The sequence below is a fragment of the Zootoca vivipara genome, chromosome 12, assembly GCF_963506605.1.
Source record: "Zootoca vivipara chromosome 12, rZooViv1.1, whole genome shotgun sequence".
NCBI lineage: Eukaryota > Metazoa > Chordata > Lepidosauria > Squamata > Lacertidae > Zootoca > Zootoca vivipara.
The window spans coordinates 57967816-57994206 of record NC_083287.1 but is presented as its reverse complement, the minus strand read 5'-3'; the positions used below and the strand labels follow the sequence as shown (position 1 = coordinate 57994206).

The window sequence follows — 26391 nt, the reverse complement described above, 5'->3', positions numbered from 1 at the left end:
TTTGAACATAAATTTTTTACACTTTCCTATTTTTCGCAATTAGAATCCTGGCAGCAGTTGTGGCATTCATAAATAGTGGTCTGTTTGTCTTCTTGATCTCCATTGGCATGGTTCCTGACAAAAAAGCCTCTGGTCTCTTGGAACGCATGAATACTGGGAAAAGGCATGATGGCTGAGGCCTAGTGGCTTTTCATAAGGCCCTACATATAGGTTTCTAAGCCCCCCTTTTCTAGGCCCACTTGCCTCACCATCTTCTTGCCCTGTCGCCTCACTGGGGTCCTCTTGGGCCTGCTTGACCATGGGGGTGGGAAATCCAGCTGCCCCAAAACAATGTGCAGAGGGGGGGGGGGAGAGAGAGAGAAGGAGAGAAGAAATGAAGGAGAATCTGGGGGGGGGAGTAGCCAAGAGGGAAACTCAGGAGGAAAACTCCCTCAGGAAAGTGGGGCCAATGAGAGGACGAGGCCAAGGAGAATCTGAAAGGGGATTGGTCAGCTGTGCAATGGAGAAGCTTCTGATTGTTCCAGCCCCGTTGTGGGGTGGGAAATGGGGTCAGATGGATCTGGGAGCCCAGTAGAAACTGGTTTTCTGGCTGAAAACACAGGGAAAGGATGGCAGGGAACCCTCTTGCTTTGAACTGGGAAGAGTCCCAGAAGGAGGGGCTGCCCTGAGCAACATGCGTCCTCCCTCCCTCCCCAGCTTCCTCTTTCCTGCCTGTGGGGATTTTACGGGGAGGGGGGCTTCCACATCCCCCCCCATCGTGTGTGCGTTTCATTCCTTGCATGGGGCACTTCCTCCTCTGTCTCTTAGTTCCTGGGATGAAAAGCGGCTGCAGAAGCAGGAAAATCCGCTTGGGGGGGGGAGGAGATTATTTCCAGGAGGGGAGGGATCTCCTGTCTGGAAAGCCCCCCTCCATCCTCCCCCCCCCACCTAGCTGAGCTGGAGGGTTTCCCCCCCAAGGGGTGTCTTGATGGAGCCATTTCTGAGCCCAAGACACCTCCTGCCACTAGGCAGATTTTCGCCTCTTCTCCATCCCAGCCTTTCTTTGGGATCCAGCAGCCTCTATTTTGGGGGAGGGGGAGAGCCAAGGTCACCCCCCCAATGGCCACCCCGTCTCCCTTGCGGTTAGTCTGCTTAGATGTGGGGCAGAATCCTTTGCACAGGGAGAAAGATGGAGGAAAGGGGGGGGGCAGCCCCTTGAGCGCAGGCGCAGAAGCAGGAAATCGGCAGGAAGGGAGAGGGAGGAGCGGGCTCGGTGCCCTCGGCTTTGCAAGGGTTAAAAGGAGCAGAGCTGGATTCCTAGAGAGGACAGCAAGTGAAGGGGGGGTGAAGTCCTCCCTGGCCAAATTCCCTCCCTCCCTTCCGGCTGCTTTCTTCTCTCTCCTCGGTGAGTCTCCTCTCTCTTCCCCCTGAGGGTGCAATGGGGAGAAAGAAGGGGGTCCCAGGGGTGGAGGGAGGGTGCATGGGGGTCCCTGTTCAGATCAGCAGCGAAGGGGAGAAATTGGAGGCGTCGCTTGAGGAGTTTGGGCGAAAGGGGCGGAGAGGAGGAGGCTGGAAAGGGGGGAGAAAAGGAAGCGTAATTCGGGATAACACGAGGGATCAAGGAGGCCAAAACAAGCCGGGGAAGGAAGGGGGGCGCCCGGTGGTGGAGGGAAGCGCTCCCCGCCTCGCTCCGTCCTAGCCTGGAGGTCATAAAGTGCCTTTTGCTGCTTTGTTCCTCTGCTTTGGTTGGGCAAAATACAGGTGTGTGTGTGTGTGTGTGTGTGTAATTGGGGGGCTAAAATTTTATTTGCCTGGTGCAGAAATGACTTCAAAGCAATGGATTCAATGGAAGCTCACAGTCACTGCAAACATCCCAGCAACAACATTGACGGGAAATCCTCCCCACCTGATGGATTTCTGCCTCCCAGGAGGATGTAGAACTCAGCCCAAAAGGGGGGGGGGGAGGTGGGAGAGAGAGCAACAAATTCTGATTCTCTTCCTCTCAGAATCGCATAACCCCAGGACATCGAGGTCCCTTTGCTTCTCCCATGAAATATTTGAGGCCACCTCCCCCCCAATTTAATGGGCATTGCCATTCAAATGGTGTGTGCATCTTGTGATCAGTTTTTCAGGGCGGGGATTACTTGGGTCCATGGGCTTCCAATGGGGAGAATTAAACCCTTAATTAACTGAGATTCTGCCCCTTAACATAAATCCTGGCTATGCCCAATGCCTGCTCCCCCCTAATATTTTATTCAAATTGGCACCCCTGCTATTATTATTATTATTATTATTATTATTATTATTATTATATTAAATTTGTATCCTGCCCCTCATTCAAAGTTCACAGGGCGATCCACAACATAAAAATGCAAAATTAGAACACAAAATGCATAATAAAACAAGGACAAAGGCAAACCAATGATCTCTCCTCCCACAAACATATTTAAAAGGCCATAGAATGTTAACCAGCCAAAGGCCCAGTTATAGAGACATGTTTTTGCCTGGCACCTCAAGATGTAAGGAAGGTGCCAGGCAAGCCTCCCTTGGGAGAGCATCCCACAAATGGGGAACCACTGCAGAAAAGGTCCCGTTTTTGTGTTGCCACCATCCAATGAGATTCCTGCATTGCCCCAGGGGGTTGGCTAGATGGCCCTCAGGGGTACCTTCCTACTCTACAATTCTCTGGTGCAGGTTTGTGAAGATTTTTTAGGTAGAAGTTAGATGCAAGGGGTGCATAGGATTGTAGCTCATCTTATGCACCGTTGGCTCGGGAAGAAGTCCCACTAATCCTGATGAGACTCTCAGGCGAGTAGATTGTGAGTAGAGTCCTGCTTTTTAAATAAATGTTTTCTTTTTCAGATAATACAGAGCATGATGAAATCCCCATAAATAAAACCTCCCCTTCAGAAGGGGGGGGCAGGTTTTATTTATAGGAATTTCATTTCATTTTTATTTATTGGGATTTCACTGCTCTGGAATTGATATTTTGATGGATTTGATGTAAAACGTGCAGGGGGAAATAAGAATGAGACATTAACAAATAATTGTTGATAAATTTATTAATATTTAACACAACTAATGATTAAGTAATTAGATATGGAGATCACGCATGGGTGAGGGGGAGCAGGGGGGAGGGATTGGGGAGAGTATCGATACGGAAAATTTGTAACAATAATAATAGTAGATAAAGGAAGAGGAAAATGTAAAGAGAATTGTGAATTTGATAGAAGTGTTTATGTAATTTTTTTCTCTCCTGCACAATTTTCTTTTTGTTGTCTGTTTGAAATTTTTTTTAATGAATAAAAGGAAAAGGAAAAAAACCTCCCCTTCAGTAGTTTCAAGCACTACTACAGATTCCACACAATATCTGTACTGCATTGTTTAGTGTGGCAGCACCTGCACTTTGGAACTCCTAGCCTCTTGCAATAAAGCACGTGCCTTTGCTAGACTCTTTAGGCACCTGCTAAAAGCATTCTTGTTTAGGCAAGCTTACCCAGATCATAGAATCATAGAGTTGGAAGAGACCACAAGGGCCATCCAGTCCAACCCCCTGCCAAGCAGGAAACACCATCAAAGCATTCTTGACATATGCCTGTCAAGCCTCTGCTTAAAGACCTCCAAAGAAGGAGACTCCACCACACTCCTTGGTAGCAAATTCCACTGCTGAACAGCTCTTACTGCCAGGAAGTTCTTCCTAATGTTGAGGTGGAATCTTCTTTCTTGTAGTTTGAATCCATTGCTCCGTGTTCGCTTCTCTGGAGCTTACGAAATTGAAATAATTTTCATCGGTTTTAATTTTTTGTTTTGCAGATTTTTTAAAAATAAATTTTATTAAATAAACTATAATAAAAATAAAACAACACAAGCCAAAACACAACCCATCCTGTAGATTTCAGTATCTGTCCCCAGTGGCCTACTTGTTATCAGAGGCCCAGAATCCACATTCCTTTGCAAGAAAATATGAAATAGTCAAAACATTTTTGCAAGCAAAAAACAAAACAAAAAATTAATGTTGGGGGGAAGATGACAGGAAATTTTCCTTTCCAGGTACCATCTGACCTGCCAGGTGGTGCAAGGGGGGTCCCTGTTCAGATCATGCCTGGTGGGGAAGACCCCCAAGTCAGGGAGCAGAGGGTCCCCCCCTGTCCTCTCTGCCTAGCCAGGGAGGGGGTGTTTGCAGGTCTTCAGCTCTCTTCTTACTTGGGATCCAGATGCTGCCTTCCTTTTTGGGGAGGGGGCTTTGGGTCAAGAAAAACTGGGCTTGCAAAGAAACCCCCTTCAAATCTGGGGATAAATCACATTTGTTAACAGAGGCTGTAGCCAGATGGGAACATTTGCACATGGGAGGAGCACGGGGAGAAGAAAAGCCCTTTTGCATCTGCAGCAGCACAACCGGACCTCTGTCCCAGATGCAACAAAACATGTCTCTCCCCTATTCAGGATAAACAAGTAGATGAACTATAAAAGACTCCTTCTCCCAACCTTCTGGGACAAATGAGGGATTATCAGTCATTGGGTGGCTTGTACTATTAACAGAGGACATGGAACGCATAAAATCCTTTTTGGCTGACTGTAAGAAAATCCTTCCCATCCTGATAGGTACTTGTAAAACCTTCTAGAAAAACAATCTAGCAGAGAGTCTGTGGGAATTGATAAACAAGAAATGGAAATTGGTGCAATCTCAAAAGAGGCTAGTTCTATCAAGCTACCCTAAGCCTTTGGGAATATTGGCACAAGGGGAGCACAAAGCTCACCTCTGGAGATTTAAAAGGTCTGCATGCCTGGTGTTGTTAAGAACACTACAGATTTGGGCATGTGGAAGATCTATACTTTGACGGCTTCCATGCCAGGGTGGGGGCCACATTTTGAGACTGGAGACTTGTGAAGATGGTGTATAAACACAGACAATAAGGAGGAGTGGTGTATTTGTCTCATGATATTTCAAGAACATGGCATCTCCAGCTCCTCTGCTTCCACATACAGATTTGGTTCCCATGGAACCCCAGACAGAGGCAAATGGGGCCACAACATCTGCCTGGCTTGCCATGAGAGAACTCAAAGAGCGTCAACAGGGCTCTCCATACAAAGCACATAGCATGGGGGCACATACATGTAATAGCTACTTGTCTATTTTCTGCCCATGCTCTGAGGTTGCAGTTTTCAGGCCTGGGGACAGAATGGTGATTGATTTTGGCACCAAGTTCTGTTCATAAGCCCCATTGAGTTCAATGGGATCCACTCTCTGGTCACTACTGTGCAGTCCATGCCAGCCTTACGAAGTGGGGTGATGAGCCAACGGGTGAAATTGGAACCACTGGACATGTTTAGAAATAGGGCTTCTTTTGGGAAGGGGCTGCCCCATTTGTGCTTCTCCAGGGGCAGGAGAATATCTAGGGCAGGAGAATCCCTGCAGGGCCTCTGAGGCTCCCTTTGCTTCTTCCTCTCTCCCAGGACCCTGCAGCTTGTTTTGGCTCCTCGACTCCTCAGGAAGGATGAAAGAGACGGATCCCGCAAAGCTAGCGAGGATGGAAGGAGGAAGATGGACGGTTGACCTGGTCAGGTTGTCTCCTGCATCCCTCCCCACAACCTCTGAGCGTTCTCTCCCAGGGACCTCAGAGAGATCTGGTGAGTTCCAAGGGAGTGGAGATGGGGACGTGGATGGATGAAGCTGGAGAGGTATTGGGGCTTGCTCAGCTTGGGGGTGGGGGAGGAAGGCAGGCGGATGGAGATGGAGAAGGGGAGCACCTTTTCGGGCTCCTCCACCTGCCTGCCTGCCTGTGCCTTTGTCAACTGCAGGCAATTTGAGCTAGGAATACATCACAGCTCCCTGGCCACCGCAATGTATTGGCAGCAGTTGGCAGCAGTCAACTCCATTTCTCCTTGACATCTGCAGGTGAGGCGGTGGAAGTGCTGGACCAGTCTCCTGCCTTGGTAATGGACTGGATGAGAGCCAACAAACGGAAGCTCAATCCAGATACGACTGAGGCTCTGTTAGTGGTTTGTTCCCTAGACCAGATGGCTGGGAGGTCACCTGATCATGATGGGGTTACACTTCCTCTGAAGGAGCAGGTTCGTAGCTTGGGGATCCTTTGCTGTCGCTCGAGGCTCAGGCTGCCTCAGTTGCCCAGAGTGCCTTCCATCATCTTTGCCTGGTGGCCCAGCTACGCCCCTAGCTGGACAAGGATAGCCTAACTCAGGGATCTCCAAACTAAGGCCCGGGGGCTGGATGCGGCCCAATCGCCTTCTAAATTTGGCCCGCGGAAGGTCCGGGAATCAGCATATTTTTACATGAGTAGAATGTGCCCTTTTATTTAAAATGCATCTCTGGGTTATTTGTGGGGCATAGGAATTCGTTCATATTTTTTTCAAAATATATTCCGGCCCCCCACAAAGTCTGAGGGACAGTGGACAGCCCCCCCCCCTTCAGAGGCTGCCTCTGAAGACGGTTCGGAAATTTCAGCTGGTGCAGAATTCAGTGGCCAGGTTGCTCACCGGAGCAAGACAGATTCAGCATCTTACACCTATCCCACAAATGGGGAACCACTGCAGAAAAGGTCCGTTTTTGTGTTGCCACCATCCAGACCTTTCATGGAGAAGACATGCAAAGAAGGGCCTTAGAACAGAGTCTGGATGTTTGCACTTTTTAATTCTTCTGGTATTATATTTAGTAGGAACATTTCTGTTTTTTTGTAATCTTACATTTCAACATTTTCTTTAACTCTTCATAGGTGTTATTCCAATATTTACTTATCTCTGCACATTTCCACCACATGTGCATTTGGGTCCAGAATATTACTTATGTATGGCATCGTAGCTGCGAGAGTTTTAATCGCAAGAAACTGGAAAAGTAAGAACACACCTGTGAGGGACAGGGGATATCGCGAAGTCCCTCCCCTCCTGAGTTCAAGCCAATCCCCGAGCACAGGGGGAAGCAGAGAGAGTTCCGATTCCAGTGGGGAAGCAGGAAGTCGTGTCCGAGGCTCAGGCAAGGTAGAGGAGCCAGGGTCCCAGGTGGGACAGGAAGGGGCGAATAAGGGCGGGAGACCCATCCCCCCAACTCCGGAATTACGCAGAAAGAGGAGGGGAAAGAGGATGGGTCTGCCAAAGCTTTTGTGTTGGAGAAAGACGCGCCAAAAGCCATTAGGAGGTTCTGAAACTGAATGACCACATCACTCCGTGTAAATAGCAATGACTTTAGCACTGTAAATACGCAGCACCAATAAAAGAATAAAATGCAGAGCTGCGTAGCGTCGTTACTCTGAAGTAGTCCGCTCCGGCCACTGTGACAGCAACCTCCTAATCCTTTTTGGGCTACTTTGGAGTTGCCGGGATGAGCGTGTCAGAGGGGGAGAGATGGCGGCAGATAGCGGAGCAAGCCCAGCAAGAACTGCAGCAGCTGTCGCTGCAGGCGCAGGGGGAATTGAAGGCAGCTAAAGAAGAGACTAAGAAGGTCCAGGACGACCGGCTACAACTTGCGGAACAGGTGAGAGCGCTACAGGAAAGAGAGCAGGAATTAAGGGCGGTGGCGGTAGACCTCCAAAACAAGCTGGATGCAGAGAAAAACAAGGCGGGAGGGGCACCCCAAGTCCAAGTGCTGCCAGGAAGGAGAGCCGGGACGCTAGTAAGCAAGTTTAATGGAGACCCGAAGGAATATCAGGGCTTTGAGACTGAGATTGTGTATGCTCTTGAGCTGCACCACGATGAGTTCCCTGATGATGAGCACAGGGTAGCGTTTAATGTGGAGCACCTTACCGGGGCAGCCAGGGAGTGGCTAAGACCGTTAATTGCAACAAAGAATCCTTGCATGAAGAATGTCAAACTATTTCTAGAAGGTTTGAAAACGATGTATTCGTCCGATAGTCATATGGACCAGACTAAGGAGGAACTTCACAATTTACGCCAAGGAAATATGACAGTTCGCGCGTATTGGGCGAAATTCACCATGCTGGTGCACAGATTGGGGTGGGAACTAGGGTCACCCCCAATGCAAGCGGCGTTCTACTTGGGGTTGCATGAGGAGGTGAAGGATGAGCTCTCGAGAGGTCCAAAGCCCAGTAATATGGATCAGCTGAGCAAAGCGGCTCTGGCGGTGGGGGTGAGACAGGAATCCCGGTGGAGCGACAAGCAAGCAACGCGCGCAAAGCGGGCTTGGTTCCCACGGTCGCAGGAGAAGCCACCCCCCCAACAACCCTTTCAAGCCACGCCTGGGGCCAGTCAGGACCAGGAACCCATGCAGATTGATAGCGCGCGCGGGGGGGCTTTTCAAACCCCAGCGGCGCCAAGACGCAAGGAGGGAAGGGGTGGGAATTGCTTTCTCTGCAACTCCCCCCAGCATCTCGTCAGAGACTGCCCACATCGCAGGGAGTGGCAAGGAAAGGCGGGAACGGTTGTGCCCTCCCCCACTGACGCAGCACCACAGCAGGGAAACGGGAAAGCCTGGCTGCAGGAGACAAGGGGCGGCAGCCAGGCACTGTCAGCAGACAACAGCCCCAGCCCACCCACCCGCACAGAGAGGAGCAGAGCCAGCCCACCCCTCCCAGAGCAGGAGTGGTTCTAGAAGTGACGCTCACGCTCCCAAATGGCTATCCCCTGACAGTCCTCGCCTTAATTGACAGTGGGGCGTCAGCGAACTTCTTCTCGAGGAACTTTGCAGAAGAGCACCAGATCCAGCTTCTGCAGCTGGATTTTCCTCTGCACGTGGCGACCATTGACGGCAGAGAGCTGCTGGGAGGGGCCATCACTCATCAAACCCCCCCCATGAAAATGACGGTGGGAAGGCACTCAGAGACACTGGCATTCAACGTCACCACCATCTCAGACCCCCCCATCGTCTTGGGCATGAGCTGGCTGGCGCGCCACGACCCCTCCATCAGTTGGCACCAGAGATGCATCACTTTTGGATCGGACTTTTGCCTGGAACATTGCATGCAGCACCAACCAGGGGAGGGGCCTCCGATAGCCACGGTGGCCACCATGCACGTCAAAGGGGGTGAGGCGATACCCAAGCCGTACTGGGACCTGCAGGAGGTCTTCAGCGAAGCGGAGTCCGACCACCTACACCCACACAGGCCTTTTGACTGCCAGATCAACCTGGTGCCAGGGGCAACTATACCCCCAGCCAAGCTGTACGCCATGTCAGACCAGGAACTGGAGGATCTGCGCGCTTTCATCGACAAGAACCTCAAGCGGGGGTTCATCAGAGAAAGCAAGGCAGCAGGGGGCAGCCCGGTCTTCTGGGTGGACAAGAAAGACACGCAACAGCGCCGTCTGGTGGTGGATTTTAGACGACTGAATTCAGTGACAGAGCCAGTGGCTTTCCCCATGCCCAGAGTGGATGATCTCCTGACAGCGGCACGCAGGGGCAAGATTTTCACCAAGCTAGACCTGAGGGGGGCGTACAACTTGATCAGGATCCGGGAAGGCGATGAATGGAAAACCACGATGTTCACGCCTCTGGGCTCTTTTGAATATCTGGTGATGCCCTTCGGGTTGCAAGGGGGCTCAGCATGCTTCCAGGCCTTCATGCACCACGTCCTGGGGTCCCTCCTCTTCAGGAAATGCTTGGTCTTCCTGGATGACATCCTTATTTACTCCAATGACCCAGTGCAGCATGTGAAAGATGTCAGGGAGGTGTTGCAGCGCCTGAAGGAGAACCACCTGTATGTGAAGCTGGAGAAGTGCAAGTTTCACACCAAGGAGGTGGACTTCCTGGGCTACAAGCTGTCAGACAAGGGGCTGGCGATGGACAAGGACAAGGTGCAGGCCATCCTGGACTGGCACAGCCCCAGGACGCGCAAAGATGCCCAACGCCTACTAGGCTTCGCCAACTTCTACAGGAAGTTCATCAAGAACTTCTCTCGCGTTACGGCTCCCATCACTGACTGCCTGAGAGGCAAGCAGAAGTTCAGGTGGACACCAGAGGCGCAAGCAGCGTTCGAAAGCCTCAAGAGGGTGTTCGCCTCAGACCAGAACCTGTTCCACGTGGTTCAGGACGCGCCCCTACGCGTGGAGACAGATGCTTCTGATAAAGCTGTGGGCGCCATTTTGTTGCAACTGGACGCCAACAGAGAGTGGAGACCCTGTGCCTTCTTCTCCAGGAAGTTGACCCAGCCAGAGCGAAACTACACGGTGTTTGATCGGGAACTTCTTGCGATCCACGCTGCGTTCCAGCACTGGAGACACTTCCTGGTGGGCGCCAAGCACCCCATCCAAGTGTGCACGGACCACAAAAACCTGGAGTTCTGGAGAACTGCCAGGGTGCTCAACCAGCGGCAGATACGGTGGGCAGAGTTCTTCTCGAACTTCAACTTCTCCATACACTACATCCCGGGAGAGCAGAATGTCAGGGCGGATGCCCTCTCCCGCAAGCCAGAGTACATGGAGGAGGAGGCGCCACCGGCACCCAGGCACATTTTCCCCCCGCCAGCATGGTCCTGCGGAGCAGCAGTGGTGAGCGAGGCAGAACTCACAGCACTGACGGCAGCGGATGAATTTGCCAACCGCATCTTCAGAGAACTGAGAGGGGGGGGGAGCAGGCAAAAGACTTTGCAGAACGCAGGGGGCTGCTTTTCTACAAAGGTGCACTGTACCTGCCCACCACCCAGCTTAGACGTACGGTCCTCAAGCAGATGCACGACAACCCAACGGCGGGTCATTTTGGGAGGGACAAAACCACTCACCTAGTCATGAGACACTTCTGGTGGCCAGGGGTGAGGGAAGATGTTCGAGACTATGTAAGGGGCTGTGACACCTGCCAGCGGGCAAAGGTGGTCAGAGCAGCGCCACCGGGATTGCTGGAGCCCTTAGCCACGCCACACAGGCCGTGGGAAGTGGTGTCCATGGACTTCATCACAGATCTGCCTTCTTCCAGGGGCAAGACCGCAGTGTTGGTGGTGGTGGACCTCATGTCCAAAATGTGCCATTTTATACCGTGTGCCAGGGCGGTCTCTGCAGAAGAGACAGCCAAACTGTTTGTGGATCACGTATTCAGACTGCATGGATTACCCTTAAGGGTTATTTCGGATCGTGGCCGCCAATTTGTTTCCAGGTTCTGGCGGCGGCTCATGAACCTCCTGCAGGTGGAGGTCAGCTTGTCGACGGCTAGACACCCGCAGACCAATGGACAGGCGGAGAGGGTCAACGCCATTCTGCAGCAGTACCTGAGATGTTACGGCAGCCAGAGGCAAACGGACTGGGTGGATCGCCTGCCACTGGCAGAATTTGCCTACAACAATGCGGTGCACGTCTCCACAGGGGTGTCGCCCTTTAAGGCCAATTACGGGCGTGACCTCCGATCTTTCCCAGAGAGGGAGGGGGAGGAGGAGGAGGAAGGCCCACAGGCTGAGGATTGGGCAGAGGAACTGGAGACGGTGCACCAGCAGCTCAGAGAACACTTGGAGAGAGCCAAGGAAGCGTACAAGAGGGGGGCAGATCGCCACAGGCGACCGGGGGAGGTCATTAGGGTGGGGGACAAAGTTTGGTTGTCCTCGGAGGGCCTTCCCATCAGAGGGCGATGCAAAAAGCTGGCGCCCAGAAGGTTGGGCCCCTTCACGGTCACGCAACAGGTCAACCCGGTGGCATACAGGCTGGCACTGCCAGAGGACATGAGGGTGCACCCAGTGTTTCATAGATCGCTGCTGTCGCCGTACAGGGAAAGCAGCAGGCTCCGAGACAGCGAACAAACCCCTGAGGGAGGGGGGGAGAGGGAAGGCAGGGAGCAACTCAATGAGGCCACAGCCATCCTGGATTCAAGGTGGGGGGTGGGGGGACTGGAGTACCTCATGGCATGGGAGGATGCTCCACCGTCCCAGAATGAATGGGTCCCAGCCACTCAGATACAGGAGGAATTCCTGGTAGAAGAATTTCACGCCCTCTTTCCCCATAGACCCAAGCCCTGGCACATGGAAAGGGAGGGGGAGGGGGAGGAAGCACGGGAGAGCAGTTCACCATGGCGCTGGGAAGCGGAGTTTGAGGAACCAGAGGATGAGGTATGGGTGTCACCGAGATCCACCCAGTCAGAGGAAGGAGCAGATTGGCAGAACATTTTTACCCCCACCAGCTCTGACGCCACAGACTTTTTGGGATTCCCGTCCTCCCAGGCGGAAGGGGGGGGCTTGCAGGACTGGGGGGAGGTGTTCACACCAACGGGCTCGGAAAGCACTGAGTTCTTAGGCTTCCAGTCGTCACCGACACCTGGGGGGGACCTGGGGAGGGGTGAAGGAGAGCTTGGGAGGGGGGTGGATGTGAGGGACGGGATATCGCGAAGTCCCTCCCCTCCTGAGTTCAAGCCAATCCCCGAGCACAGGGGGAAGCAGAGAGAGTTCCGATTCCAGTGGGGAAGCAGGAAGTCGTGTCTGAGGCTCAGGCAAGGTAGAGGAGCCAGGGTCCCAGGTGGGACAGGAAGGGGCGAATAAGGGCGGGAGACCCATCCCCCCAACTCCGGAATTACGCAGAAAGAGGAGGGGAAAGAGGATGGGTCTGCCAAAGCTTTTGTGTTGGAGAAAGACGCGCCAAAAGCCATTAGGAGGTTCTGAAACCGACTGACCACATCACTCCGTGTAAATAGCAATGACTTAAGCACTGTAAATACGCAGCACCAATAAAAGAATAAAATGCAGAGCTGCGTAGCGTCGTTACTCTGAAGTAGTCCGCTCCGGCCACTGTGACAACACCCAATGTAACAGATTGGCAAATTTTAATGAAGGAATATTCACAGCTAGCCAGGGCCACCGGGAGAATTAGAGGACAAACAAAACAAAAAAGAAAAAAGGAATGGAGGATTTTTGACAATTATATATCAATGAGTAAAGTAATAAGATCATGAAGGCAGATTGGAACTGAACCTGCTGGAAAATAAAAGGAGAAAAACAGAGGTGAACTTTCTGTGTATAATAAGATGGATGTCACAGGGGCGTTAGCGGCTACTCTAGAGTAACGACTCTTCCACTCGTTGCCTTTTCATAATTTTATTGGTGCTGAGTATTTACAGTGCAGAGCAGTGCTATGTACATGTTGTCAGTCAGGAGTCAGAACCTCCGAATGGATGTTTGCGCGTTTTCTTCCAGCAAAATAGTCTCGGGATACTGAATCTCCACCCCCGCCGTTTCCGGCGCAATTCTGGGGTTGGTGGGATGGGCCTTCCTCCCTTGCTTCCCACTTCCCGTCTCCCACTGGGCAGGGGCTCCGCTACCATGCCTGAGCCTCGGACCCCACTTCCTGAGTCACCGCTTGAACTATCCCCCTCCCTGCTACTACTGGCGCTGGGCGATGAGCTGGTGTGCAGAATGGGAGGGACCTGCCTGTATCTCTTGTCCCTCACATCCACCCCCCAGGCTCCCCTCCCCCCCTTCCTGAGGGCTCCGAGGGAGCCGAGGACGATTGGAAGCCAAGAAAGTCCGTGGCATCGGAGCTGGTGGGGGTGAAAATCTCCCCCCAGTCTGGAGACTTTCCCCCTTCTCCCTGGGAGGACTGAAAGCCCCAAAAGTCTGTGGCATCAGAGCTGGTGGGAGTGAAAATCTGTCCCCAGTCCTCTACGGACTCTGACGTGCCCGTCTCTTGGTAAAACCATACTTCTTCAGGTTCTTCAAAACCCGCTTCCCATCTCCATGGGGATCTGCTCCCGGATTCCCCTCCTGAGGGTGCCTCCCCCTCCCCTTCCCTGTCCCTTTGCCAGGGCTTGGGTCTGTGAGGGAAGAGAGCGTGGAACTCTTCCACTAGGAATTCTTCCTGTATCTCCGTGGCCGGCACCCACTCATTTTGTGACGGCAAGGTGTCTTCCCACGCCATGAGATACTCCAGCCCTCTGTCCCCCCCACCTGGAATCCAGAATTTCCGTGGCCTCATTGAGTTGCTGCGCATATCCCTGTTCCTCCCCCCCCCTCTATGGGCTGGTTGCTGTCGGTGAACCTGGTGCTTTCCTTGTAGGGTGACAGCAACGACCTATGGAACACTGGGTGTACCCTCATGGATTCCGGTAACTCCAGCCTGAAAGCTACCGGATTGACCTGCTGAGTGACCTTAAAGGGTCCCAGACGTCTGGGCGCTAACTTCTTGCACCTCCCCCTGGTTGGAAGCCCCTCTGAAGACAGCCACACCCTGTCGCCCACCCTGATGACCTCCCCGGGTCTCCGATGGCGATCCGCCCCCTCCTTGTACGCCGCCTTGGCCCTTTCCAAGTGTTCTCTGAGTTGCTGATGCACCGTCTCCAGTTCCTCTGCCCCAATCCTCTGCTGCGGGACCCCCTCCTCCTCCTCCTCCCATTCCCTCCCCGGGAACGATCTGAGGTCCCGCCCGTAATTGGCCTTGAAGGGCGACACCCCTGTGGAGACGTGCACCACGTTGTTGTAGGCGAACTCTGCCAGCGGCAGGCGATCTACCCAGTCTGTTTGTCGCTGGCTGACATAACACCTCAGGTACTGCTGAAGAATAGCGTTGGCCCGCTCCGCCTGTCCGTTGGTTTGCGGGTGTCTTGCCGTGGAAAGGCTGACTTCCACCTGCAACAGGTTCATGAGCCTGCGCCAGAACCTGGAAACAAATTGGCGCCCCCTGTCTGATATAACCCTCGAGGGCAATCCGTGCAACCGAAAAACGTGGTCCACGAACAGTTTGGCTGTCTCTTCCGCCGAGACAGCCCTCGCACAGGGTATGAAGTGACACATCTTGGTGAAGAGGTTCACCACCACCAACACTGCTGTCTTGCCCCTGGATGAAGGCAGGTCGGTGATGAAGTCCATGGAGAGGACCTCCCACGGTTTGCGGGGGGTGGGCAGGGGCTCCAGCAACCCTGCCGATGCTGCTCTGACCACCTTGGCCCTCTGGCAGGTATCACAGCCTCTCACATAGTCCTGAATGTCCTCCCTCACCCCCGGTCACCAAAAGTGTCTCATGACTAAGTGTGTGGTTTTGTCCCTACCAAAGTGGCCGGCCGTCGGGTTGTCATGCATCTGCTGGAGGACCTTACGTCTGAGCTGTGTGGTGGGCAGGTACAGGGCTCCTTTATAAAAGAGTAGCCCCCTCCGTTCCTCAAAGTCCTTCGCCGTCCCCCTCCCCCCTTGCAGGTCTCGGAAGATGCGGGTGGTGAACTCATCCCCTGCCGTCAGTGCGGTGAGTTCTGCTGCACTGACCACTGCTGCCCCGCACGTCCATGCCGACGGGGGGGAAATGTGCCTGGGCGCGGGTGGCAACTCCTCCTCCATGTACTCTGGTTTGCGGGAGAGGGCATCCGCCCTGACATTCTGCTCTCCCGGTATGTAGTGGATGGAGAAGTTGAAGTGCGAGAAGAACTCTGCCCACCGTATCTGCCGCTGGTTGAGCACCCTGGCCGTTCTCCAGAACTCCAGGTTTTTATGGTCCGTGCACACCTGGATGGGGTGCTTGGCGCCCACCAGGAAGTGGCGCCAGTGTTTAAACGCAGCGTGGATCGCCAAAAGTTCCTTGTCGAAAACCGTGTAGTTGCGCTCGGGCTGGGTCAGCTTCCTGGAGAAAAAGGCACAGGGTCTCCACTCTCTGTTGGCATCCAGTTGCAGCAGGATTGCGCCCACCGCTCTGTCCAAAGCGTCGGTCTCGACGCGCAGGGGTGCATCCTGCACCACGTGGAACAAGTTCTGGTCGGAGGCGAACACCCTCTTGAGGCTCTCGAAAGCTGCTTGCGCCTCCGGTGTCCACCTGAACTTCTGCTTGCCTCTCAGGCAGTCTGTGATGGGAGCCGTGACACGGGAGAAGTTCTTGATGAACTTCCTGTAGAAGTTGACAAAGCCCAGTAGGCGTTGGGCGTCCTTGCGAGTCCTGGGGCTGTGCCAGTCCAGGATGGCCTGCACCTTGTCCTTGTCCATTGCTAGCCCCTTGTCTGACAGCTTGTACCCCAGGAAGTCCACCTCCTTGGTGTGAAACCTGCATTTCTCCAGCTTCACATACAGGTGGTGCTCCTTCAGGCGCTGCAAGACCTCCCTGACATCCTTCACATGCTGCACAGGGTCATTGGAGTAAATAAGGATGTCATCTAAAAAGACCAAACAGTTCTTGAATAGGAGGGACCCCAGGACGTGGTGCATGAAGGCCTGGAAGCAAGCTGAGCCCCCTTGCAAACCAAAGGGCATCACCAGATATTCAAAAGAACCCAGAGGCGTGAACATCGTGGTTTTCCACTCATCGCCTTCCCGGATCCTGATCAAGTTGTACGCCCCCCCGCAGGTCGAGCTTGGTAAAGATCTTGCCCCTGCGTGCCGCTGTCAGCAGATCGTCCACTCTGGGCATTGGGAAGGCCACCGGTTCCGTCATCCTGTTGAGCCATCTGAAGTCCACCACCAGGCGGCGCTGTGACATGTCTTTCTTGTCCACCCAGAAAACCGGGCTGCCCCCTGCTGCCTTGCTTTCTCTGATGAAGCCCCTCTTGAGGTTCTTGTCAATGAACGCCCGCAGATCCTCCAGTTCCTGATCCGACATGGAGTATAGCTTCGCTGGGGGCAGTGTGGCCCCTGGCACCAGGTTGATCTGGCAGTCAAATGGCCTGTGCGGGGGCAGGTGGTCGGACTCTGCTTCGCTAAAGACCTCCTGCACGTCCCAATACGGTTTGGGGATCGCCTCCCCCCCCTTGACGTGCATGGTGGCCACCGTGGCTATCGGTGGCCCCTCCCCTTGTTGGCGCTGCATGCAATGTTCCAGGCAAAAGTCAGACCCGAACGTGATGCATCTCTGGTGCCAACTGATGGACGGGTCGTGGCGCGCCAGCCAGCTCATTCCCAGCACGATGGGGGGGTCTGAGATGGTGGTGACATTGAATCTGCCTGAGCCTCGGACCCCACTTCCTGAGTCACCGCTTGAACTATCCCCCTCCCTGCTACTACTGGCGCTGGGCGATGAGCTGGTGTGCAGAATGGGAGGGACCTGCCTGTATCTCTTGTCCCTTACAATGGATTAATATAAATTGCATAGGATATGATTGGAAAATCGTTGTTATTTTTTGTGTTTTACTATATATGTATAGATTTTCTTTTTTCTTTTTTCTTCTGCTTTTTTCCTTTTCTATTTTTTATTTAGAGGAGAAAATTTGTGTATAGACTAGGACATGTCATGGTTGACTTTGCTGTCGTTTTGCTTTCTCATCTTTTTTTTCTATTATTTTGTAAATGATGACTCATGATTCCTTTGTATGGTTTTAAAGATTGAAGTAAATAAAAAACATTTTTTTTTAAAAAAAAAGAACAGAGTCTGGATGGCCATCAGTCAGGGATGGTCTAGTTGAGATTCCTGCATTGCCCCAGGGGGCTGGCTGGCTGGCCCTCAGGGGTCCCTTCCTACTCTACAATTCTCTGGCGCAGGTTTGTGAATATATTTAGGTAGAAGTTGGATGTAAGGGGTAGAGATGTGAAGGCCCAGAAAATGAAAAAAAATCAGGAAAAAATTGTTTTGTTCCGTTTTCTTCCTGATTCCTTTTTTTGTTTTTCTGAAAAATTGAAAAAAATAAAAAATAGATCATGGAATGTTTTATTTTAACATGATGATTAAAATATTTTAAGATAAGACAAGCAAGTCCTAAGTTACAAACTGAACTCTGCAATGCAAGAACAAGATACATTTCTTCCTTTAGGAGGTGCTGTTGTCACCAGAAAAGAAAAAGGTTTCAGTGGGGCACCTGGTGGTGGAGGCCCACAGGGAGCCATGGCTCGGAGCGGCTGGGGCTTCCAGAAGAAACAAATTGACATTTCCGCCTCTTTCAGAAAAGGGCAGGAAATGCCTTCTTCTGGCCCTGTCGCCTTAGTGGTTCCTCCTGGGCCTGCCTGACCATGGGGATGGGAAATCCAGCTGCCCCCAAACAATGGGGGGAAAGAGGAAGAAGAAGAGAAGGAAGAAGAAATGAAGGAGAAGCTGGGAGGGGGAGCAGCCAAGAGGGAAACTCGGGAGGAAACCTCCCTCAGGAAAGTGGGGCCAAGGAGAGGAAGAGGCCAAGGGGAATCTGAAAGGGCCAGCTGTGGAATGGAGAAGGTGATTCTTGGAGCCCAGTATAAACTGTTTTTCTGGCAGGAAACACAGGGAAAGGATGGCGGGGTCCCTCTTGCTTTTAACTGGGAAGAGCCCAGAGGGAGGGGCTGCCCTGAGCAACATGCGTCCTCCCTCCTCAGCTTCGTCTTTCCTTCCTGTCCTAGAGAGGACAGGAAGTGAAGGGGGTGAAGGTCCTCCCTGGCCGTATTCCCTCCCTCCCACCTCCCTTCCTGCAAGCAGAGAGGAGGCTTCTTTCTTCTCTCTCCTTTGCAAAAGCTTCCTCGGTGAGTCTCCTCTCTCTTCCCCCTCAAGGTGCAATGGGGAGAATGGGGTCCCAGGGGTGGAGGGAGGTTGCATGGGGCCCCCTGTTCAGATCATGCATTGGGGGAAGACCCCCAAGTCAGGGAGCACAGGGTGAGAGAGGGAGAGAGAGAGGGAAGGAAGGAAGCCTACCAAGCCTACTCTTGCAAAACCGGGCTACCCCCCCGCTCTTCCGAGTTGCGGCGGTGGCATCCCGTCGCTGACACGCAAAAGCGGGGGAAACCAGGCGATCTCCGAGCGCTCCCGCAGCTGGAGCCCAGACACGGAGGCTCTGCAGACCCCACTGATGTCCAGGCTTCACTCCGGGCAGCGGCGAGGCCTGCGAGAGCTCAGGTTACTTACGTCTGGGTTACAATACTTCGAACCCAAAAATACGTAACCCAAAGCGTTCATAACCCGAGGTACCACTGTACTTGTAAAACCTTCTGGACAAAATCTAGCAGTGTCTGTGGGTTTTGATAAACAAGAAATGGAAATTGCTGCTATCTCAAAAGAGGCTAGTTCTATGAAGCTACCCTAAGCCTTTGGGAATCTTGTCACAAGAGGACTGTAAAGCTCACCTCTGGAGATTTAAAGGGTATGAATGCCTGGTGTTCTTAAGAACACGACAGATTTAGGACATGTGGAAGATCTATACTTTGATGGCTTCCATGCCTGGGTGGGGGCCACATTTTGAAACTGGAGACTTGCGAATATGGTGTATCTAAGATGGTGTACAGACAACATCTAAGGAGGAGGAGTGTATTCATCTCATGAAACTTCAAAAATGTGGCATCACCAGCTCCTCTGCTTCCACATACAGATTTGGTCCCCATGCAACCCCTGACATAGGCAAATATGGCCACAACATCTGCCTGTCTTGCAATAAGAGAGCTCAAGAGGGCTCTCCGTATAAAGCAGCTAGCATGGAGGCACCTACATGTAATAGCTACTCGTCTGTTTTCTGCCCATGCTCTGGGGTTGCAGTTTTCAGGCTTAGAGACAGGATGGTGACGGGTTTTTACACCAAGTTCTGTCCATAATCCCACTGAGTTCAATGGGATCCACTCTCTGGTCACTACTGTGCAGACCATGCCAGCCTTACGAAATGGGTTGAGGAGCCAACAGGTGAAATTGGAACCACTGGAGATGTTTAGAAATAGGGCTTCTGTTGGGAAAGGGCTGCCCCATTTGTGCTTCTCCAGGGGCAGGAGAATATCTAGGGCAGGAGAATCCCTGCAGGGCCTCTGACGCTCCCTTTGCTTCTTCCTCTCTCCCAGGACCCTGCAGCTTGTTTTGGCTCCTCGACTCCTCAGGAAGGATGAAAGAGACGGATCCTGCAAAGCTAGCGAGGATGGAAGGGGGAAGATGGACGGTTGACCTGGTCAGGTTGTCTCCCGCATCCCTCCCCACAACCTCTGAGCGTTCCCTCCCAGGGACCTCCGAGAGATCTGGTGAGTTCCAGGGGAGTGGAGATGGGGACATGGATGGATGGAGCCAGAGAGGTATTGGGGCTTGCTCAGATTTGGGGTGGGGGGGGAGGAAGGCAGGCAGATGGAGATGGAGAAGGGAAGACCTTTTTGGGTGGCTCCACCTGCCTGCTTGCCTGCACCTGTCTTCCTGCACCTCCAGTGTTTGGATGGAGACCAACAGCGTCTGGGATTCTAATATCCCCACTGTGATCTCTCAATGGAGGGATATCAACTGTTTCCTCTGTGAATGTTCTTCATCCTGTCATGCCTTGACTTGACTTGTCTGAACCTCCCAGACCTTCTTAAATGTTGGCTTCAGAGCTTTTAGGGAAGTTGAAGTAACTTCTGTGATGTCTGTTGTTTTGGCTTCTGCCTGCATTTGACTGACCTTGGAGATGGAGTGGATTCCAGGATTGAGCCAAGCAAAATCTATCCCAGATAAAAACCAAGCAGTATGTCAGTTAATACCAGCCAACAAAGGCAGTGAAAACTATAGTAAGGCCTCACATCTAACTCTCTCCAGTTCTTTCTCTATCACAAGCATTTATTAACTTTGTTCAATAATGGATGTGAACGATGTCCTCTTCTTTCTGAGTGGGGTTGGGGTCCGGGGCAGCGATGCAGAGTTAGCATGATTTACGCTAACATGGCAGTGCATTGCTGGGGGAGGGGTCAGCTGGTGGGTTTTATGGTTCCGTGTCATCTGCGCCCCTGTCACAGTATGCTGGCAGTGTCACCCCACTGGTTTCAAGAGAGTCAGCCGCTCCGGAATGCTGGGGGGTTGAAGATGCCACACATCAACAATGACATTAAGTTAGACTTCAAGGATGTCCGCTTGAGGCCAAAACTGCACTCTCAAGTCTCGCTGTGAGGTGGTGTGGGGGTGGGGGAGTTTGTTCAATAATCTGGAGTGCCATTTCTTTCTGAGGCTCTAATTAGCTTCCCTCTTCATTGCAGATGGTGAAGAATTGGAAGGGAGAAACAAGGGGGACCACAACAGAATCCACATAGCAGAGAAGTCGTATAAATATTCAGAGTGTGGAGAGAACATCCGTCAGAGCTCCCAGTCCACCTACCGTCAAAGAAAGAGCTTCGTAGAGAGGGATAGCCTCACTTCACACGAAAGAATAAAGAGTAGGGAGAAATTGTATCAGTGCTGGGAATGTGGAAAGGGCTTCAGTCAATTTAGCCATCTCACTTCCCATCAAAGAGTTCATACAGGGGAGAAACCCTATCAATGCTTCGAATGTGGAAAGAGCTTTACTCTAAGTGGTGATCTCACTTCCCATCAAAGAGTTCATTCAGGGGAGAAACCCTATCAGTGCTTTGAATGTGGAAAGAGCTTCAGTCACAGTAATAGTCTCACTTCCCATCAAAGAATTCATACAGGGGAGAAACATTATCAGTGCTTGGAATGTGGAAAGAGCTTCAGGCAAAGTAGCAATCTCACTTCCCATCAACGAATTCATACAGGGGAGAAACCCTATCAGTGCTTAGAATGCGGAAAGAGCTTTAATCGGAAGGATAGTCTCATTTCCCATCAAAGAATTCATACAGGAGAGAAACCCTATCAGTGCTTCGAATGTGGGAAGAGCTTTAGTCTCAGGCATAGTCTCACTTCCCATCAACGAATTCATACAAATGAGAAACACTATCAGTGCTTAGAGTGCAGAAAGAGCTTTAATCGGAAGGATAATCTCATTTCCCATCAAAGAATTCATACAGGAGAGAAACCCTATCAGTGCTTCGAATGTGGGAAGAGCTTTAGACTCAGGCATAGTCTCACTTCTCATCAAAGAATTCATACAGGGGAGAAGCCATATCAGTGCTTGGAATGTGGAAAGAGCTTCAGTCAGCGGATCCATCTCACTTCCCATCACAGAATTCATAGAGGGGAGAAACCCTATCAGTGCTTTGAATGTGGGAAGTGCTTCAGTCACAGTAATACTCTCACTTCCCATCACAGAATTCATAGAGGGGAGAAACCCTATAAGTGCTTGGAATGTGGAAAGAGCTTCAGTCAGCGGATCCATCTCACTTCCCATCAACAAATTCATACAGGGGAGAAACCCTATCAATGCCTGGAATGTGGAAAGAACTTCAATCGGAAGGATACTCTCATTTCCCATCAAATAATTCATAGAGGGGAGAAACCATATCAATGCCTGGAATGTGGAAAGAGCTTCAGTCAGAGGGTGACTCTCACTGCCCATCAACGAATTCATACAGGGGAGAAACCCTATCAGTGCTTAGAATGCGGAAAGAGCTTTAATCGGAAGGATAGTCTCATTTCCCATCAAAGAATTCATACAGGAGATAAACCCTATCAGTGCATGGAATGTGGAAAGGGCTTCAGGCTCAGGCAAAGTCTCACTACGCATCAAAGAATTCATACAGGCGAGAAACCATATCTGTGCTTGGAATGTGGAAAGAGATTTCGTCAAAGTGGCGATCTCACTTCCCATCAACGAATTCATACAGGGGAGAAACCATATCAATGCCTGGAATGTGGAATGAGCTTCAGTCATGGATTCTATCTCACTGCCCATCACAGAATTCATTCAGGGGAGAAACCATATCAGTGCTTGGAATGTGGGAAGAGCTTCACTTTCAGGCAGAGTCTCACTTTGCATCAAAGAATTCATACAGGGGAGAAACCCTATCAGTGCTCGGAATGTGGAAAGAGCTTCCGGGAGGGGGCTAAGCTCACTTCCCATCAAAGAATTCATACAGGGGAGAAACCCTATCAGTGCTTAGAATGTGGGAAGAGCTTCACTTTCAGGCAGAGTCTCACTTCCCATCAAAGAATTCATACAGGGGAGAAACCATATCTGTGCTTGCAATGTGGAAAGAGCTTCACTGACAGTAGCCATTTCAGTTCCCATCAAAGAATTCATACAGGGGAGAAACCATATCAGTGCATGGAATGTGGAAAGAGCTTCAGGTTCAGGAACAATCTCACTACGCATCAAAGAATTCATACAGGGGAGAAACCATATTTGTGCTTGGAATGTGGAAAGAGATTTCGTCAAAGTGGTGATCTCACTTCCCATCAACGAATTCATACAAAGGGAAAACCAAAAAAGGAAAAGGAAAAAGGGGAAATTATTAAACAACCCTTACAAAACACAATTGTATAAGAAAAGTGAATGGGGGAGAATATTTTAAAATACTCTTTATCACATTTGTATCATATATATCATATCATTTATCGACCCATAGAAAGGCATTCTCCTGGTCGATCACCCAGCCATTATTGTCAGGAGTGAGCTTGTCGGAATGAACCCCGGTGCATCAAAGGCTGGGGATACCGCTTCAGCGCAACAGATCCCCTTAGAAACCCCAAAACAAGCCTTTTGGGGATCTGGACCTCCGGCAGCGTGGATTGTGGGCTTCTGCTCCCCAGAAAGGCTCTGTTTTGAGCCCCCGAGAGCGAGGGGGTCAGAGCTGTAGCGCATCGGGCAAATTGCTTCCTTTGACAGCGCGAAGCTGCAGGACTGAGTGGCAATAGCGGTCAATTCTTTTAAAGGAAAAAAAAGATATTAAAGGAATGTGCCGTGAGTACTTTTGACATTTGGCTTATTTGGCTAATTTGAGAGAATTTGGATACAGAATAGGGGTTTTAAAACGGAAGTCAGCCCCTTTCTGCTGATAGTATTGGAGAGCAGAAGATATTACCTAAGCCGAGAAAATATTGGAAGACGTTTTAAGCGTAAGAATATTGAACCTCCCCTTAGAAGAGGAGATGGGGGGGGAGGATTTGTAAATAAATTTCAAGATTTTAGAAGGTTGAAAGGTCTTTGAGAAGCTGCTCGGGTTTTGAGAGCGTCAGACAGTGAGAAGCCATTGTGACGTAACAATGCGAGAATGAAAGTGTTTTAAATCCTGCCCTGCGGAAAGTGAAAGAGAGGCTGGTTCCCAGCCTTGTCCCTGATTGTTTGGATTACAAAAGTTATCTTCGACCTTGAAAGTCTGAGTTCCCAGCAGGGAAATGATATTGGAATTTATGAAAGAAAATAGACAAAGTTTACAGAGCCTTGCCACAGAGGTTAAAGCAAATACTAAGGGTCTGCAAGAATTTAGAAAAGATTTTGGGACTTTAAAAAAGGATCTGCAAGAGATAAAAATAGAGGTTGCAAGTTTGCAAACAAGAGTCACAGAAATTTAATCAGTTAAATTATCAGATTTGGAAAAATTGCAGGAGGGGACCCGAACGTCAATCGCCTTCTTGCAGTTCATAGAATCATAGAATCATAGAGTTGGAAGAGACCACAAGGGCCATCCAGTCCAACCCCCTGCCAAGCAGGAAACACCATCAAAGCATTCTTGACGTATGGCTGTCAAGCCTCCGCTTAAAGACCTCCAAAGAAGGAGACTCCACCACACTCCTTGACAGCAAATTCCACTGCCGAACAGCTCTTACTGTCAGGAAGTTCTTCCTAATGTTTAGGTGGAATCTTCTTTCTTGTAGTTTGAATCCATTGCTCCGTGTCCGCTTCTCTGGAGCAACAGAAAACAACCTTTCTCCCTCCTCTATATGACATCCTTTGATATATTTGAACATGGCTATCATATCACCCCTTAACCTTCTCTTCTCCAGGCTAAACATACCCAGCTCCCTAAGCCGTTCCTCATAAAGCATCGTTTCCAGGCCTTTGACCATTTTGGTTGCCCTCTTCTGGACACGTTCCAGCTTGTCAGTATCCTTCTTGAACTGCGATGCCCAGAACTGGACACAGTATTCCAGGTGAGGTCTGACCAGAGCAGAATACAGTGGTACTATTACTTCCCTTGATCTAGATGCTATACTCCTATTGATGGAGCCAGAATTGCATTGGTTGTTTCAGCTGCTACATCACACTGTCGACTCATGTCAAGTTTGTGGTCTACCAAGACTCCTAGACCCTTTTCACGTGTACTGCTCTCAAGCCAGGTGTCTCCCATCCTGTATTTGTACCTTTCAATTTCCCCCCCAAGTGTATTACGTTACATTTCTCCTTGTTAAAATTCATCTTGTTTGCTTTGGCCCAGTTGTCTAATCTGTTAAGGTCATTTTCAAGTGTGATCCTGTCCTCTGGGGTATTCGCCACACCTCCCAATTTGGTGTCGTCTGCAAACTTGCTCAGGATGCCCTCAAGCCCATCATCCAAGTCGTTTATAAAAATACCCAAGACAGAACCCTGTGGCACCCCACTAGTCCCTACTCTCCAGGATGAGGAGGAGCCATTGAAGAGCACCCTTTGTGTTCGGTCAGCCAGCCAGTTACAAATCCACTGAATGGTAGCATTGTCTAGCCCGCATTTTACCAGCTTCTTTACAAGAATATCATGGGGCACCTTGTCAAAGGCCTTGCTGAAATCAAGATAGGCTACATCCACAGCGTTCCCTTCATCTACCAGGCTTGTAATTCTGTCATAATAATACAAGAGTTCAGAAAAGTTGCAGGTTTCAAATTGAATAAGAGTAAAACCAAAGTGTTAAGAGAAAAATCTAACAATACAGGAAAGATGTGCATTAGAGGAAACCACTGGTTTGAAATGTGTGAAAAGGGTGAAGTATCTTGTTGTAAATATGACAGCGAAAAAATTGAATTTGTGTAAAGACAATTATGATAAGTTATGGAATGAAATTCAAAGGGATTTGGGCATTTGGTTAAGGTTGAAATTATCTTTGATGGGCCATATATCAGCTATAAAGGTGAATGTATTGCCAAAGATGTTATTTCTATTTCAAGTTCTTCGGATTGTTGATACCGTAAGTTGAATTGTTTTAAAGAACAGCAAAAGTCATTGTCTAAATTTATCTGGCAGGGGGGAAAACCTAGAATTAAATATAAGTTATTAACAGATGTAAAAGAAAGGGGTGGTTTCTCACTGCCAGATTTAAAAATCTATTTTGAAGCAGCGGCCTTTTGTTGGCTGAAAGAGTGGTTTTTGTTGGAAAATACAGATGTGTTAGATTTAGAACGTTTTGATAATGCATTTGGATGGCATACATATCTATGGTATGACAAGGAAAAGGTCCATAAAGGTTTTAAAAACCATATAATAAGGAAATCATTGTATAATTTTTGGATAAGATGTAAGGCTTTGTTAGAAAGAAAAACACCCAGGTGTATTTCACCTTTGGAGGCTAAGAAGCATAAAAGGTTGAATATGGAAGATAGATGGTTGAAATATAATATTTTAATGGAGGTTGAGAACGAATTCAAGTTAAAACCATATGAGCAATTAAAAGATAAATTGGATGATTGGTTCCAATATGTTCAAATAAATTAAGTGTTTAAGATGGATAAGAAATTGGTTTCCAGATAGAAAAATCCAAGTTGGAAATTGAATTAATGGAGACAAAAACGAAAAATATTTCCAGAATGTATAATTTATTGTTGGAATGGCATACGAAAGACGAGCAAGTGAAATCAGTGATGATTGATCGGACTAAAGATGTGAGGCATAATATCATGATGGAGGATTGGGAGAGGTTGTGGAAGAAGGGAACGGGGATCCATGGGGAGAGGGCTACTGAAGGGACAGGTACCTCCGTGTTGGGAGGGGGTCCTTGGGGAGTGGTCTACTGCTAGGGTGGCCTGGTCCCTGGCAGAGGTCTGGTCTCGTGGTCAGGCTGGATGTCGGGGTGGATGGAGAGTGGGCGGGATTTTGAC

At 50.4% G+C, this 26391-nt stretch overlaps 1 protein-coding gene across 2 annotated transcripts; it reads left to right on the top strand.

Moving 5' to 3' along the window:
• Positions 1-1155: 1155 nt before the first annotated feature.
• Positions 1156-24166, top strand: LOC132592832 (zinc finger protein 420-like). Of its 2 annotated transcripts, none has more exons than XM_060280476.1 (4): positions 1156-1384; positions 5434-5607; positions 19539-19712; positions 20688-24166. In XM_060280476.1, exons 2-4 carry the CDS (start codon positions 5475-5477, stop codon positions 22868-22870), a joined length of 2490 nt encoding a protein of 829 aa, XP_060136459.1. In that variant the 5' UTR covers positions 1156-1384; positions 5434-5474; the 3' UTR covers positions 22871-24166. The 2 variants fall into 2 exon arrangements, with proteins under 2 accessions (XP_060136459.1, XP_060136458.1); XM_060280475.1 differs by having other exon boundaries at positions 1164-2798; positions 20688-24162.
• Positions 24167-26391: the final 2225 nt, after the last annotated feature.